Raw genomic sequence first — 17,928 nt, forward strand, 5'->3', positions numbered from 1 at the left:
AGACGAGGAGAAGAAGAAAATAAGAAAAAGAAGGAGAAGAAGAAGAAGAAGAGAAGAAGAAGAAGAGAAGAAGAAGAAGAGAAGAAGGAGAAGAAGAAGAAAAAGAAGGAGAAAGAGAAGAAGAAGGAGAAGAAAAGAAGGAGAAGAAGAAGAAGAAGAGAGGAAGAAGGAGAAGAAGAAGAGGAAGAAGGAGAAGATGAAGGAGAAGAAGGTGAAGAAGAAGAAGAAAGAGGAAGAAGATGACAATGGCGGCAGCGGCGGCGGCGGCGACGGCGGCGACGGCAGCGACGGCGACGGCGGCGACGGCAGCGACGGCGACGGCAGCGACGGCGGCGGCGGCGACGGCGGCGGCGGCGACGGTGATGACGGCGGCGACATTGACGGCGACCACGAAAAAAAATCGAAAAAAAAATTGAAAGAGGGAGGAGGAAGAAGATGAATAGTGTAACTAATTTACCGACGGATTTTTGGTAATTACCGACGGATATTTAGGTCGGTAATTACCGACGGATATTTTCCGTCGATAATTACCGACGGATTTTACCGACGGATTTTTCCGTCGGTAATTACCGACAGATTTACCGACGGATTTTTCCGTCAGTAATTACCGACGGAACATGATTTCCGTCGGTAAAATTTTACAGACAAGCATTTTACCGACGAATTTTTGACCGTCGATGATCCGTCGGTAATGTTGATTTAGCGACGGATTTTGGCCATTACCGACGGATTTTGACCGTCGGTAATAATGGTTTTTCTTGTAGTGTGAATAGTCATAAATAAGACAAAGCACGGGGAATTAAGTACATATAGTTGTGAAAAAAGATTATATCACGCACAACATAATTATAATCATGATTAAGTATTTATTAGGAAATAGAATGATTTGTGTTGTAGTTGTTGAGGTATTTAAAGGTGTGATTTGTTTGTTTGTTGCATGTGATTATCCAGATTTGCAGTCCACAAACATAAGATTAGAAGAAGTAAGTTAAAGATGTTTGATTCTCATCCTTACAAATGTGAGAAATGTGGGAAAAAATTTACAAGCAAGCACGGTTTAGCTATCCACAAGGGTCTTAGTTGGAAGTGTGATGGTGTGAAGTGTGATTTGCCTCCTAAAAGCTTCGTTTGTGGTACATGCGGTAAAGCTTTTGATTCCGACAGACAGCTAAATGGTCACATGACTTTTCACAAAAAACATCGTGCTGGTAGTTCCAGTCATGCAAATCTTCACCTTGATCTTAATCAACCACCAAACTATTGATATCTTATGTTATTATTATTATTATTATTTACTTGTTTTAGGTAATTTAGGAGTTTATATATCATGTTTAGTTTATGAATTATGAGTTCAGTGGGGTTTGTTGGTTGGTTAGGAGACTTTTTCTTATTTTTATCTTGGAATAATGTTTGTAACTATTAATAAACAAGGTTCAACTAAGAACTTTTTTATTTTATTCTCTTCTTCATCTTCCTTCTTCTTCTTTTCTTTCTTATAGTTTTTGTGAACTAATTAATCATGTTCCGAAGTAATTCTCGAATGCGCATTTTTTTTTGTTAAGTATTTTATTCGTGTCATTAGGTTTTGTATTTTTGTTTTTGTCTTTATATTGAAATTTTTATTATTTAATAATATGATAAAACTCGAAGGATGGTTTTTTTTTTCATATGCCTTTGATAGTGATAATGTATTCATTTCTTGTACAAAATGCTCATTTAGTTTTCAAGATTAATTCTTAAAAAGTAATTAGTTAATTTTTTTTTAAAAGTCAATATGGATTTATATATTTAATTTGAGGTGAGTAATTTAACTAAATCATTGTATTATTTTTAATTTTAAACGTGAACATCTGTGCATATAAATAAAAGTGCAGAATATGTGTGAAAGTTGTAAACCATAATTTTCACATTTATTCTTTCAAAGTGAATAAGTACAGAATCTGTATATATTCAAAAAAACCATTGGATAGTAATGTGGGTTATTCTAAATATATATATATATATATATATATATATATATATATATATATATATATATATATATATATATATATATATATATATATATATATATATCATTTATAATAAAAGAAATGCTTTAATTGTGTAAAATAAAATATTTTTAGTAAATTTTTGAATCTTCGTGAAAAATGTCGGTTTTTTTAAAAATTAAATAACACGTGACACAGTATTTATTATTTTAAAATTTTTTAAAAATAAAGACAAAAAGTAATAATTTTGAAAATACAATGACCACTCAAGTTTCGATGGGAAATCATCTTGAGAGAAAAAACCACTAACACAAAAAAGCCTTTTAACGTCCGACATTTTCAACCTTTGACGTCTGCCCAAACACCGACGTCGTATCGAGTGACGTCAAAATAACGTCGGAAAAATAACAGACGTCACTTGACGTCGGTCTTTAGGGAGTCCGACGTTATCCAACGTCGGGGCTGATAACACAGACGTCTACCACCGCTCCCTCCTCCTCCTCACGCCACCCTCCATACGCTTTTCCGCTCCCAGCCAAAACGACCGCGTTTCGCGCTCGACCTCCTCCGCCTCCACGTTCTCGACCTTGGCTGCGAGTTCCGCCTCTCCAGCGCCTGCCCCTCCACGGAATCCCTCTACGACGAGAAGCTCGTCCTGCTCTCCGCCGAAAATGACGGCTTTGCCCTCCTCACCATCCACATCTCGATTCTCAATGTGTCATTGAAGTCCTCAACTCATGTCATCCCAAGCAACCTCTATTGGGCGTCAGATTTTTCGTTTGGGCTGGATTTCAATCTGGGTACAGGCACAGTGCTTACACGTACAACAAAGCTTGCAAATGATGAAAACGGAAAATAATCGGTTCAAAACGCGTAAAATCAACTCATAATCAAACCCTAACAAGTTTGATGGCGAAAACCTTTCGAAACTCACCTGGAGGGGGTCGGAAATGGGGTCGCCGGCGGGAACTCTCGCGGAAACGATGAACAGCGCGAGGGTTTCTGCGTTTCGCGCAGAGATAAACTGAAACTTAACGTCGGGGGTGGGAGGAGCCGACGTAAAGGGACGTCTGGCGCGCGCTGGTCCGACGTCAAGGGACGTCTGTCGAGCTGGGGGCCGACGTCCTTTTTTGAGTGACGTCGGGGTATTTTTTAACAGACGTTAAGTAACGTCTGCCCGCTCCACGTCAGACGTTAAAAATGTCTCGTTATTTACAAAAATGCCACCGCGCAGTTTTAACGTTGGACTTTTTTTAGGCAGACGTTATTGGGGTGACGTTAAAGGCCTTTTTTGTGTTAGTGAACATATCTTTTCTAAAATATTATATGAAAATGCCAAAATTATTTGAAGAACTGCAAGAAAATCACTAGCACTAACATAAATGCAGCATATCAAGAATATTATTTTCTTTTAGAATAATGATAAAGACATCTAGGGACATGTTTGCCATTTTTAATTAAATATAATAAGTTAATTGACAGATACGAATAGGGTGGAAAACACTAAACTGATATGTTTCTTCATAATAGTAATGTTGTTAACATTGAATTGCTAAGAGTCACATTAAACACGAAAAATGAAAATGGAACTCAAAATGCATTTTTATATTTACCTTCTTCTTTTCCCTTAATATGATATCTCGACTTCACATTGATTTTAAAGTATTAATTTTTTTATAAAAAATATTAAATAATTTGTGTTTATAAGTCAAAGAATATCTTATGCATCTTAATACATTTTTTGGTTGTTTATAGTTAATTACTTGCAAAACTCCAAGGAGATTTACTTGGTACAATTAACCTTTTATCTAAAAAACTTTTTTTTAAACGCTAATGAGAATATACTTTAAACAAAATCTCGGTAAGCACCTCCATATCTTCAAAATGAAAATTGAAAGAGTTTCACACTATTTGAAGATGAGTTGAATAAACAATTTTTATCTGGTGTCTATAAAGTAAAATCATAGCATAAATTACATAATAAGGAGTAGGTAAACGTGATTTAGTTAAAAAGCAATTAATAACATAAAAACATCTCACATATTTTCACATTCTCATAAAGAGGATTTTTTTTTCATATTTATTTTCCAATTTTACCTTTTAAATAATTTTTTAACAAAATAATTATTTTATTAATTTTATCCGAAGATGCTAAAACTACATTTCAATATCACTTAAAATCTGAAGTAACAGAATAGTACTTTTCAAGAGAACACGTTAAACACACTTATAAAAATAGAGAAGAAAAATGAGAAGGACAGAAGAGATATGAATATGGAATATGAAATTTTACATTTTACATTTTCATGTTCCATCGTTTCAAAATCTAAACATAAACTTCTTATAATGTGGGAATTCCAACTTACGATCGTCCTCTTTATATAAAATTTTGATATTGAAGATGCATTATATGCTCCATGTATATATTACACACATTTCTCTTCTTCAAACAACATCTTAATAGTTTATTATACATATCTAGTCTTGATCAAATAACTTTTTTTGAAACTAAGTAAAGCATAGATATGTATATAGGAGGCAGTCCTTTCAAGAGTTGATAAAACATGCATGAAGGAATTGGTGTAGCAACCCAAAAATTTTATACTTTTCAATTGAATCTTTGTCGATTAATTTTTCGTTAACCGGGTGACGTGATTGTTATCTTACCGCAAGTGTTTGCTTACTTGTTTCCATGTATTATCAAATATGAGGTTTTATAGTTAATATAAAATTTATACTGTGGTTGATGTAAAACTATGAATGACTATTATTTTTTTAAATGTTAATTTTTAATTTTTAATAAGGTTACTTTTAATAAAAAAATATTTTTAATTTGATATATCATTTCTAAAAATAATATTTTAAGATTTTTTTTTTATTTAAACTCATTTATTGATGGAGTAAAAAAAAACTGTAATTCTCTTTTACGAAGATAAATTTAGAAATTTATTCTAAGTTAAAATTAAATAATTGAGTTTTTTTTAGTTAACAATCTTAAAAATTTTAATTTAGACAGATGAATAATAGTAATTAATTCGTAATATATGTATATATATATATATATATATATATATATATATATATATATATATATAAAGTAGTATTTTTTTAAGTAATAATAATTTTAAAAAATATATATTTATGTTGATTTTGAGGGACACTTAATTATTTTTTTAATATATAAAGCTAAAACTTATGAAGTGACTATCTTAACAATTTTTTTTTCCTTTATTCATTCTTTCTTTCTTAATAAAGTTTGAGACCTTCACGAAAGAAAAAAAAAAAAAACAAGTCATCGATGCAAAATTATAAGAAAGAAAAATTGAGTATTGTACAATTAGTCAACAATGAATTGATTAACTATGTGGACTTAGAATAAAAAAAACCATCTCATTTCATTTTCGTAAATAATCGATAGAGATGTAAGTTAAAACATATCAAGTAAAAAAGTGCATAAAACTTAATCGATAATTATCATGTTACAATATAGTCAAACTTTATAAAATGCACTTCTTCTTTTTCAATATAAAGAATGTACAAAAAATCAATTAAATCAATTAAAAAAAACTGAATTAACTATGGAATCTATAATTCTCTTGCCATTCTCTTATAAAATGTGTAATAATTTCAAACATTATTAATTTATGAACATTGGATCATAAATTACTTTATAACATTCGACAATCATTATGAAGATGAAGATGTATATTATATGATGCTTTTGAAAAATGCAATGATAACATAACAATAATAGTAAATACTAATTGGATGTAGTGTCTAAAGAATTGAAAGATTTTTTCATTAAGATCATAGTGAATAATGGATAAAACTAATAGATGTATCAAATGATGCAAAATAAAAATATTTTAAAAATGCACATCAAAATATATTATATTAATTAAAAATAGTAAAAGGTAAAACTTGAGTTTGGAAAGAAGTATTTGGTTAGATTGCTTAGAATGTTAAATAATCATAACGGATGAAAGAGTAACAAAGACATCATAAAAATGAATGAAAAATAATTTGGCCCATGCAGGTCTCGAACCTGCGACCTTCGCGTTATTAGCACGACGCTCTAACCAGCTGAGCTAATAGGCCACACGTTTTCATTTCTTTTGATGAAAGTTTAAACTCTGAAAAACGAAAATGATCTATTAAGTTTCCTTGATTTGCAGGAGTTTTACTGTTATCTTCAGGATTAAAATTAATTAAGTTTGAATGATTTGAATGAAGATCAATTTTAAAATAATATCCTATCTCAGATCAATAATTAAAGCTTCATTGATGAAGTGAAGAAATTTGTGAAAAAGGGTTTAATTTTTTTTAATTTGATAAATAAAATTTAGTAAAAGAATGACTGAATATAGATATATTGATATACATAATTCATTGGTGCTATATCTTTTATATATTTTTATAGTACCTATATATAAACGGACTCTTCAATTTATATTTACATTTCTATTTCTAATTTTACTATTTATTAAATAACTATTCTTTTAAATTAAAACTATTATTTTATCTTATATTTTAACGGTTTTTTTAATTAAAATAAATACCTTTAACAAAAATAGTTATCTACAAAATAAATAAAAAATATTTATAATATAATTTTAAAAATTATTAATATTTACTTTTAAAATAAAAAAATACCACACGCATGTATTTCCACTAATTTATTGAAGGTATTTTCATTTTTGAGAATTATTTATTTATTTATTTTGATATAATTTGTAGTAGTTTATTTATTTTACATTTTTTAGTTGGTCTGTTTTTTTAATATATATTTATGTATTACAATATTTTTCTATCTTTTAATATACGTCAGTTTTTTTTTCTTCTCTATATTAATGTGGAAATAACACATCTTTAGTAATGAAACAACATTTAAATATAGATTAAAATACAAAAAATCTGAAAAAGGTAAATATGATATTATTCACTTAAAATTACTTAAAGAAATAAAATAAATATTTTATTTTGACTGAAAAAAAATAATAATATGGTATTGGTTTAAAGAAAGAGGCACTAAGCTAGGAATGTCAATGGAATCCGAGACAAACATCTCATACTCATTTTTAGAGTAAAAATTCTTTCTCATTCTCAAATCTAACAGTATTAAATTTTTGTTACATCTTTTTCCTTTTTGTTACATCTTTTTCCTCATCAGATACATACTCGTACTTGTACCCGTATCTGTTGTTTTACTGTTTCAATATCAAGTAATTAATTTTTATAAAATTAAAAAAATTATGATAAATGAAGTATAATATTATCAAATATTCAATATTAAAAAGATAGTATTCTTGTTTCTTCAATATCAAATATTTAGAAAAAAATTATAGTTATATACGTTTCAAATTAAAATACTAAATGAAATTTTATTAGAATTAAAATATTTATTAAATTTACCAATGTTAATGTTACCTAGTTGATAAAATTTAAAAATACTTTTAAAAAATATAAAAGGAAAATAAATATTGAAATTAAAAATATTTTAAATGTATGTTTACTTCAATTTTTAAAATTCTAATGAAATATCTTTTTTTTTGACATTAATAAAAATTATAATACATCATTTGATACACAAAGAACAAAAAATTAATAATAATTGAAATTTAACATAGATATTTCAATATATATTGGATGGTGATAAAAATATTCATGGCAATTACATTATAATAAATAAAATTTATTTATACAATTAAAGTGACATATGATAATGAGTTAAAAAATAAAAAAAATTATATCAAAAATATCAAAATAATATTTAAAATTTTAAAAATAAACAACGAATAAAAATATTGAAATAAATGATCAAATGAAAACCATTTGATATTCCGTTAAATGAAATCACATAAATAAAAAATAAATATATAGTTAAGGGTATAATGAGATAAAAAAAAATCTTGGAGATTTAACAAAACTTTTCAGATATCAACCTAGTCGAACGGTTGAGAGATAAAAAAATTATTTTAACGAAACAAAAAAAGTTCTTCAAATAAAATAAAAATAAATAATAATATAATAAAGAAGATAATTTTTTTATATTAACTAATAAATAAAAAATTTACTTAATAAATTGTGAGTATTTTAATAAATTAAACGGGGATGGGGATATGATGAAGATGGGTATTATGGCGGGGATGGGAACAAGGACGAGAATGATATATACATCCTCATCTTCATATCCAATTGAAAAAGTCGAAAGTCGGATATTTTTCATATTCATACACATACCCAGTCCATGTAAAAATTTTCCGTAAAAACAAAGACAAGTTGAGACAATACTCATGGACCAGGTTTATTTGTCATCCTTAAATTAAGATATTCTCCATTAGTTATTGTTTCCAATTTTAGTGATATAAAATTAGTTATGAAAAGTATAAATTTAAGACTTTCTTAATTTCCGTAACCAAAAACAACCAAGGGCATTAATTATCTTTACTTGAATATATTTTTAGTCCTCAAATATTAACAAGAAATTGGAATTAGTTGGTGTTTAAAACTTTCATATAATTTGGTTATCAAACTTTAAAAAATGAATGGATATAATTATTCAAATCAAATTGTGTTAAATTATTTTAGTATATCAAATAACGTTTCGAGTTAACTTTTGGGTTGTTTACAACATTTGACACATTATAACTCAAATATCAATTTGAATAATCGTTTAACATGTAGCACTATTAGATCAAAAAAATTATATCTACTCATTTTTTAAATTTGAAAACAAAATTGTATCAAATTTTGGAAAAGGATGAATTCCAAATTTTATGTCCAAACTTAAAGACTAAAGCACGGTTCGCTACCACTAATCAACAAAGATTATTATAGGAGACTCAAAACTCACATGTGATACAGAAAAGATCACATGTAGAGTTTTAAGAGGATGACCGATAAAAGAACTGAATTACAACTTACTCAATTCAAGATTCTGATAGGACAGATTTGAAGATCTTACCACAGTGATTACTCTAGGTGTCTCTTTTATATATATATATATATATATATATATATATATATATATATATATATATATATAAGGATAAGGATAAGAATACATCGATAGGTTTTAGAGAGAAGTGAAAAAACATTTAGAGAAACAAAATTTTAGATAATTAGTGTTTTTTAAATAATAAAATATTTTATAAAATTTCTATTTATATACAAATAATTTATTATTAAAATAATATTAGGATTTTATTATTTTAAACACTGTGACTATAGAAATATGATTTTCTAGGTTTCTCACGTAAATAATTTTTGAAAAGTTTTTTTTACAATAATAGTAGATGTCAGTCACTCACTTATGTACTTTATATTTGCTTCGGAATGGATTAGAAAATTATAGAATATTCTTAATTAATTTTACTTTGACATTCTTGTTGCAAGGTTTTAATCTATTAATTAGAGTGGTGTTCGGTTGACATTAAGTCTTCTTGGTTATCTTAGTTTTTTTATAATTATATTAATCTTGAATTATTTATGACTTCATATTCTTTTACTCTTTTCAATTTTAATTTAATTTTTCTTTTTTTAAATTTGTTATGGCCAATCATTCTAAGATCTCGTAATAATAGTTTTGAAATAAAGAAAAACTCAATACATTTATTCTAACCAAATTGAACTCAAGTATTCTTAACATGGAACGAAATAAACTTCTAGTGCTCTTAAATAATATTTAATTATAGTATCTTATTGCATATTCTATTCTAATAAACATTGTAATCCACTTATTATTTCGATTTCTTGTAGTGTTTTTAAGACCAAAACATTTACCTTTCAAAATTTATTATTAAAATAGTAGTTTCGTTGTCAAGAAAAAAATATATATTTGGAGATAAAGTTTTCATTACCTTATAATATATTACGTAAATTATAATTATAGGTATGGATCTATAATTTAATTCTTCATTCACCATTTTAATTTACAGGACATTGTTATATTATATTCTACTAGTGTTTCAATTTATAATTTTTTCTGTCTATTATTTTTCAATATATGGCAAAAACATGTCTATTAATTGTTTGCCTTTTATTGCTATTTGAATTGGCCTATGGTTCTTATATTCTTCAATATTATAAAAAGCAAGAGTGATCTAAATCACGTTTTAAATATTTCATGTAAAATTAGGTAATCTTTGGATGAAATTTGCCCAACTATCTATTATCAATGTTAAGTTCCCATCTAGACCAAAGTAGAAGCAATAATCGAACAAAAAAAAAATTAAAAACAAACATGTTTAGAGCATTTATAACAAGTATTATGAATTAATAAAATAAATTTATTCTCTCTTTGGAGAAATAGAAAATATAACTATTAATTAATTGAGTAGAAAGTGATTAAGTGAAGAGATATCATATTTGAATTTCAGTCAAATTCCTTTTAACAAAATTTAGGCATCTAAAATTTTTAAAATATAACTTTAGAAAAATAATACAAATTATTTACTATTTTAACATTTATAATACCTAAATAAATAATTTTTTAATATTTCTCTATGTAGAAATAGCGTCACCTCACCACCGGTGATACACCAAACCTAACAATTGTTTTTACATAAATTTGCCATACGTTTCGCCACAAACCCAACACTTAACTCTCTCTCCTCTTTCTCTCTCTAGAATCTTTGAATGGTATCCAAAAACCCGAACCCGCCGGAGGGATTCTACTTGGATCCGACTGGCATGGCTCTCCCAGGGATGCCTCCCTTCGCCTCCGTCTCTGCCGCTGCTGCAGCCGCCGTCTCCGCCTCCAACTCCTCGGAAGATGCAGCCAAGAAGATCCGCAAGCCCTACACTATCACCAAGTCGCGGGAGAACTGGACCGAACCAGAACACGACAAGTTCCTCGAAGCCCTTCAACTGTAATAAAGTTCGCTCCTTTTATTGTTGGTCAATTTTGGTTTTGCTTCTGAGAATTATTCAGTGATTGAGGTTTAGAGCTCGGTTGAGGTATTGGATAGTTGAATTTTAGTGCTCAGGGATGGTTTTCTGAGTTGCATGTGCTGAATTGTGTGTGGGAATTAGGGCTTTCGGGTGGGTTTGGCGGGGAAGAATTGGGGTTTGTGTTTTATGACGGTGAGTGTGTTAAAATGGATAGGGTAAAGCTTGGTTTTTTATGCTGAGTTAACATGGTCAAAGCAGTGTTGGATTAAAGGCGTATTTGGTGTGATAAAACGTTTTATGTTTTTAATTTATTTTTTCACTAAGGAATGCCGTTGTATTTTTTTTTTAATTTTTAAAATTTTAATGTAGAAGTGTTTGAAAATTAGAAAAAATGGTGCGAAAATAAAGTAGGATTTATTTAATTGTGAATGTAAAGAGGAGAAAAATTAAAAACACAGGGGAAAACAGGTAGAACACGTTTTTTCAAACCAAACTGGTTCACGGATGTGGTATTGCTAATATTAGCATGGATTCTCGTTAGAACTTAAAAATGGTGAGAATGTGTTGAGATGATGTAGAAGAGAGTATTAAAACGATTATCGAAATATCATTGACATGGTTATTTATTCTTTATGTATCAAATTATCATTGCTGGTTGAAACCTGTCTGAGACATCTGGTTCTATTAATATTGTTGGTTCAAATATGGACTAGCCGAACTAATTGGAATTAGTTGTTTAACTTTTTACTATTTTCGTTTTACAATGATAAATAAGGTAGGAAGAATAGCCCAAAAAATAGATCAGAAAGTGTAATCTTAAGAACATTTTAGTATATTTAAGATTTCCTTTTCCTGCACTTAGTGCCTATATTTTTATTTTGACAAGATGTTTCTTCTGGGACTCTGTTAATGTAGTAGATGTATCATTAGTTCATAACTGCGTTAGTGTAGATTCCTTAATTTAATCGTATATGATACCTCTTTTGGTGGAAGAAAATATTATTAAGTACAAATAATATATATATATATATATATATATATATATATATATATATATATATATATATATATATATATATATATAAATAAGTGAAAAGATAAGAACTCTACCTCAAAAGAGAAGGATCTGACGGGCCGAAGTGACTAAAAAGGCATAGTTGTGTAAGTTTTTTGTCTTTCAGTAATAGAACTTCCCTTGAATGATAATGTTGTAAATCATTGGATTATTGTGGTGGACAGCTTCATTGAAAGGTCATGACTTAATTCCATTCCCTACTGTTGCAATTTAAAGCTAGTATTTGTTTCTGCCCTCTTTTGGTATTTACTACCATTTTCACTGTCCTCACATTGTTTTGCTCCTTCATTTGTTTACAGGTTTGACCGTGACTGGAAAAAGATTGAAGCATTTGTTGGATCAAAGACTGTTATACAGGTAATTCTAATGAGCAAAAATCCTTTTTTTGGCTAGAAGTGCACAATTTTCTTTAATATTTCTGGAGTTAAGTATAGATATTTCATTTTAGCTTTTACAGTTAAAGTATGCCTTCTCTCATTATCTTGTTAAATTGTTTTTTGTTCTCAATTTTGTGGGATGGGAGTCAATAAATCCTAGGCTAGAAAAGGCTTATTCACTAATAAAAATTTGGGCCCAGGTATCATATTAAGTGTGAGGATTACGTAAAAATAATTTGGCCAGAAAAAATTGATGCTGATGGAATGTCGTTAATTGATTATGTAGTTTTCAAATTTTCCCAAAGAAACTATATCTCGTTGAAAATGAAATGTCAAAAGATAGGTCTTATTACCCACCCTAAAGAAATGCTACTTTATTCAACCATATTCTCCTTGATTCACCATGTATTTCTCACTGTCATATTGTGCTCTGCTGCTATAGTGAGGTTGGTTTGTTGACTTGCAGTTCATTTAAGGAAGGTTTTATGAGACAAAAAAATGTTAAACCTAATACCCATTTTAGTCCTGTTTTTCTAGGTAAGGTACTTTAATTTAAAATTTGAGGTATAACATGAGTTTCCTGTTCTTTCTTTCTATTCAATGCAAGTTATTGCATTTTAATGTCATTGAGCTTTCTATTACTTCATTGTAGAGCTCTTGTCAAACAAATTGTTTGTTCCATAAACTTGTAGATTAGTAGTATACGTACTCCTATTGTGGTCACTTTGTGATCTATGTTAACATATGCATCGTTTTAACCATTTGAATTTTAATCCTTTATCATTAAATTATTGTTAGAATTTATACCCATCATTCATATCATACCTTGTTATTCTCTTAAAAAATGTGAAGTACCTAAAGGCTTAGGTGTTAGATGCAGATCCAGCATGGTTTTGTAATCTTTAACTCAGATACACGTGTGAGTATAGAATGGTTTTTCGTCTGAAAGAAAGTAATACAAAATTGCTTTTGATGACATGCTGATCCTTTTGACTGAAAGAAAAGCAAGTGTGACAAGGAGCCGTATTTTATGTTAGAAATCATTTATGACAGAACATTTAAAATGTAATTTGATCCATGCCACTGACCACACTTAGTGGGAAAATACTTGTTTGTTGTTTTCGTTGAGACAGGTGTCTGGTGCTGAGCTGGCTTGAAAATCTGAATATACATGAATGTTTGAGTTGTTAGGGCTTGTGTTATTTTATTCTATATATTTTTTTAGTTTTTTTCAACTTTAGATTTCAATGTCCATGCCTTAAGGTAGTGTTTGGACAGAGAATCTTAAACTTCTAAGGAATTTGAATTGCATGGGAGTTTACTTGCTTTAATTACATTACTTTCATTTTCGAAATTCTTTATTTGGATAAACAATTCAAATTCATTATATTTTCAATTCTTTGTGCAGATAAAATAATTCAAAATCCATCATATGTGAAATTAACAAATTGATATTTCAATATAAATTTTTAGAAACTGTAAACATTTGCCTTTGGTCTAAACTTCAAAAAACATGCAAAATGTTAAATGAGTAATTATATAATTTTTCATAGATAATCTTTAACTACAAAATCAAATATTAAGCAGTTTGCGATCTGATTTTAATGTAATTTTGTAACTAAAAAAGTATTGTTTAGCAAGAAGAGAAAAGTAAATATTGTTAACATTTTAATAAATAGGTTTAATTACTCGAATGGTATCCACTTTGCTAGATGTGCATTAATCTGGTATTCGTTTTTAACAAAAATATGATGTGTAAATAAATAAAAATATTCCTAATAAAACATATATAATCTATATTCCTGATTATATAAGATCAACTCCTTATTTCTGTAATTATAACAATTTGAAATCCGTTCATTTTATTTGAAAATAAAACCTCTTTAAAATTCCCATCATTATGATTTTTTTTTTTTTTTTTTGTATTTGGTATCCAACTAACTCATTTTGATATGCTATGTGGTTTTAAATCCATTTAAAACTTGAATGCCTCTTTCAATTCCTCATCCAAATACACTATAATTTAGCTTAAGGACTAATAATAATTTCTACTGGTTTTGTAGATACGTAGTCACGCACAGAAATACTTTCTAAAAGTTCAGAAGAGTGGAGCAAGTGAACATCTTCCGCCACCCAGACCTAAAAGAAAAGCAGCACATCCATATCCCCAAAAAGCTTCCAGAAATGGTAAGAATCTTTTGCCATGTTTTTTGTAGACAATTTAAGTTGATTTACATCTAATAATTTAAAATTGATATCTGGCAGCTCCTGTACTCCCACAAGTATCAGGATCTTTTCAATCTTCATCTGCTTTGCTTGAACCTGGATATATCCTGAAGAATGATTCCCCAGCAATGCTTAAAATTCCTATGAACACTGTGGTGTCGTCCTGGTCAAACAACACCTTGCAAACTGTCAATTTATCCCCTGGTATTAAATGCTACAATTTCTGTACCTTCTTTATTTTATTTGATCCTGGGATTTTGTTCATGAAAAGCAGACTGTTTATTGAAGATGCTTGTTGATAAATTTTTTTAGATATACTAACTACTTTCTTCTGTTTGCTACATTATATGCGTATTGCAGTGACAAAAGTGAATAATCCTTGCAGTAGTGGTGAAAGCACTCCTAAAGTGCGCCCAGCTGGTGAATCTAATGGTCAAACACCTCATCAAGGGAATAAAATCCATCCATTGAGAGGCAAGGGTTTAGCAGTTTTCCTTTTTAGTTTGAAGTTGATTTTTTATGGTTACATGCATGCATCATGAGTTCATGGAATATGGTTATAGGAAATGTTTGGACTGATAGTGGCGTATAATTTACATTCAGTGTGTGCTTTACGTCAGTTTTATACTAAAAACTAATCAAATGGGATTGAAGTAACTTAATTTTCAATCTTGGACACGGATTGTCTTATGCACCAAAATTTCACTTGAACCGTGATATAACTGAAATGCTTAAAATTATAAGCTTTCAGCTTTTATTTGAATTCAACAAGTATGATGTATTTTGGACTCTCTTCATCTCATATTCATGATGTCTCGAAAGCTGTTTGAGTAGCTTTTATACAAACTCCCACTTTAACCTAGATACGGACAGACTTAAAATTTCCTTATACAAGTATAACGTTTTCTTGTCATGCAAGTTTCATTTTTACAGTAATATTGATTTTTATATTCATTACTGTGTTGATTTTAAATTAACAGTTTAATTTTTTTAATGCAGTTCTTCCAGATTTTACTCAGGTATATGGTTTCATTGGCAGTGTATTTGATCCAAATGCAACTGAACATCTGCAGAAACTAAAAAAGATGGACCGTATAGACGTTGAGACAGTATGTTTATGTTCCTCCATCCAGTATTTGCTATTCTTTTCAGCTAGATTGGACTGTGTTATAGATACTTATCAAATTGGTTTTTAATATGATTCAGGCAATTAATTACTACTCCTCAAGTGTATTTTGGTCTCAGACTGGATTTTCTAGAATCACTTTGAATACCAGTTAATGTGATTTTAAATTAATTTTCATATGTTTGGTTTCACACTAAATAATTTATGCTGGATATAGAATTGATTCAGAATTGGAACTACTTGATTAGCTTTTGCATTGGATAAAAAATTGTATGCTGAATTTAGTTGCTAAGATGCTTTTATAATAAAAACATCCAAACATAAGTCACGTCACTTCTAAAGGCAATTTTAACCAAAATCAATTATGTCATATTCATCCAAACATACACTAAGTTGACATTAAAGCTTTATTTGAACCTGACTCTTTATTAACTATGTTATATAAATGAATTTATGCTTGTTCAAAAGTACTTACAAATGAATATCCTTGGATATTTTTAGGTGCTACTGCTAATGAGAAACCTGTCGATCAATTTAACTAGCCCAGATTTTGAGGATCATGTAAGTATTTATGTCCCTGATATTTAGATTGCTATAAATATATATTATGTCATGATGAGTAATTATATAAGTACCATTTATCTCTATAATATAACCATCATGTGAGTTCATTTTTGTGAAAAAGTGTTATCTTCTTTTCTGTTTCATTTTTTACTGCCGTGTAATTTTGAATAAGATTTTCTCTGTTGGTGTTGCAAGTGATCTTCTTATCATTTTATCGTATGTATTTCTCTCCCTCTCTCTCTTCTAATAAGGTATTTCTTGTCATCTTATCAAAGGAAGCAAAAGAGTGTTTATAAGAATATGTTAATTTAGAAACAATTATCAATACCAGTTACTTGTTAACTCCATTATATCAACTAATCAAGTAGTTGATATTCTGTAAACTTTATACTTTTTGGCAAGAAAACTGAAACTTTGTTATAGCTTTCTGGATACCAATGTTTCATATGTTGTCATTGAACTTATAAAATACCAGGCAAGCGTCTGTAATCTCATTGTAGTATCTGTATTATTCTTATTCATTCTGTACTTGAGCTAGTTCAAGAAACATAAAACTGGGAGCCTATTATTAATGAGTTTAATGATTAATTTAATCCTTATAATTGTACATCAAATTGAATCTTTTAGAAGAAAGAAAGAACAGTAAGGAAGTGGATTTACTAATGTGCATCCATCATTTTTCATTCATACAGAGGAAGTTGCTTTCATCATATGAGGTTGAACCAGAGAGAAATAACTATCAATGTGGATAGAGCATGCACAATAAGAAGTTGAAGAGTGCTAATGAGATGGAAGCAGAAAGTGGCTTCCTTTTCCATCAATTGGTGTTACTATCTTCCATGATTTGGTAAGAGTTCATGGAAAGGCACAAGGTGGAGATGTTGGAGTCACAGCTAAATTTTTACCCTGCTCTTGGTTTTTTTTTTTTGCTGTTTCTCATCACTGTAGCTAAGGAAATCGTTAATTCTCATAATTCAATCATGACTTTGTGTATATATGAATCAACCTTTGAAAAAGAAAACAATAATGTGAGAATGTATAGCTATTTCTTAGTTTTATGTAGGTCTGTATAGCACCCAATAGTGTATTAAATTCAACCAAATATCAAATATTTGGAAACAAGAATGTTATATTCTAGTTTTGTGAAGGTCTGTGCAGCACCTATTATTTCTGTTAGGTTCAACCAAACATTGAATATTTGGAACCAAGGATATAAATTTACCTAATCTATAGACATCGTATTAAATTTACCTATTTAAATGTTTATTGGCACATGATATGGAAATGACTATAATAAGCTGGAATATTAAATTCCAATTCCATTTGTTAAAACTGCTGAAATCTAATAGTTAAAATAAAAAGACTTAAACAAACTTTTTATTTCTTTATATGTGATATTCTTCTTCTTAGTGTTTTAAATTAAAAAGGATTGTTCTTTTTGTCTCATTTCATTATCAGTTTTGGACTGGTTATTTGTGTAAAAAAATGTGTCAGGAAAATACTACGTGTAAATGAAATTCAGTCTTTTTAGTCTCTTAAATATAAAAGTGATAATTTCCCTTAAATATAAAAATGATAATTTAAGTCTCAAATTTAAAAATGAAGTTCTTTAAATCTAAAGTTAATTTTTTTTTCTCACTAGATTTAAGGGTGGTTAAAAATAATTTATTTTAATTT

The 17,928-nt window shown here is 28.8% G+C and overlaps 1 protein-coding gene and 1 non-coding gene across 2 annotated transcripts; one reads left to right on the forward strand and one right to left on the reverse strand.

Annotated features, from left to right (window-relative positions):
- Nucleotides 1-6,015: 6,015 nt before the first annotated feature.
- On the reverse strand, nucleotides 6,016-6,089 carry TRNAI-AAU (transfer RNA isoleucine (anticodon AAU)). The gene has a single exon. It is a non-coding gene; the product is annotated as a tRNA-Ile (tRNA).
- A 4,456-nt stretch (nucleotides 6,090-10,545) lies between these two features.
- LOC114181033 (protein REVEILLE 6-like) lies at nucleotides 10,546-17,313 on the forward strand. Its single transcript, XM_028067352.2, has 8 exons — nucleotides 10,546-10,861; nucleotides 12,258-12,315; nucleotides 14,399-14,522; nucleotides 14,601-14,765; nucleotides 14,922-15,035; nucleotides 15,561-15,670; nucleotides 16,189-16,248; nucleotides 16,944-17,313. Exons 1-8 carry the CDS (start codon nucleotides 10,629-10,631, stop codon nucleotides 17,001-17,003), a joined length of 924 nt encoding a protein of 307 aa, XP_027923153.1. The 5' UTR covers nucleotides 10,546-10,628; the 3' UTR covers nucleotides 17,004-17,313.
- Nucleotides 17,314-17,928: the final 615 nt, after the last annotated feature.

Source organism: Vigna unguiculata, chromosome 4 (assembly GCF_037176805.1).
Source record: "Vigna unguiculata cultivar grain cowpea cultivar isolate G323 ecotype 2 chromosome 4, ASM3717680v1, whole genome shotgun sequence".
NCBI classification, from domain to species: domain Eukaryota; kingdom Viridiplantae; phylum Streptophyta; class Magnoliopsida; order Fabales; family Fabaceae; genus Vigna; species Vigna unguiculata.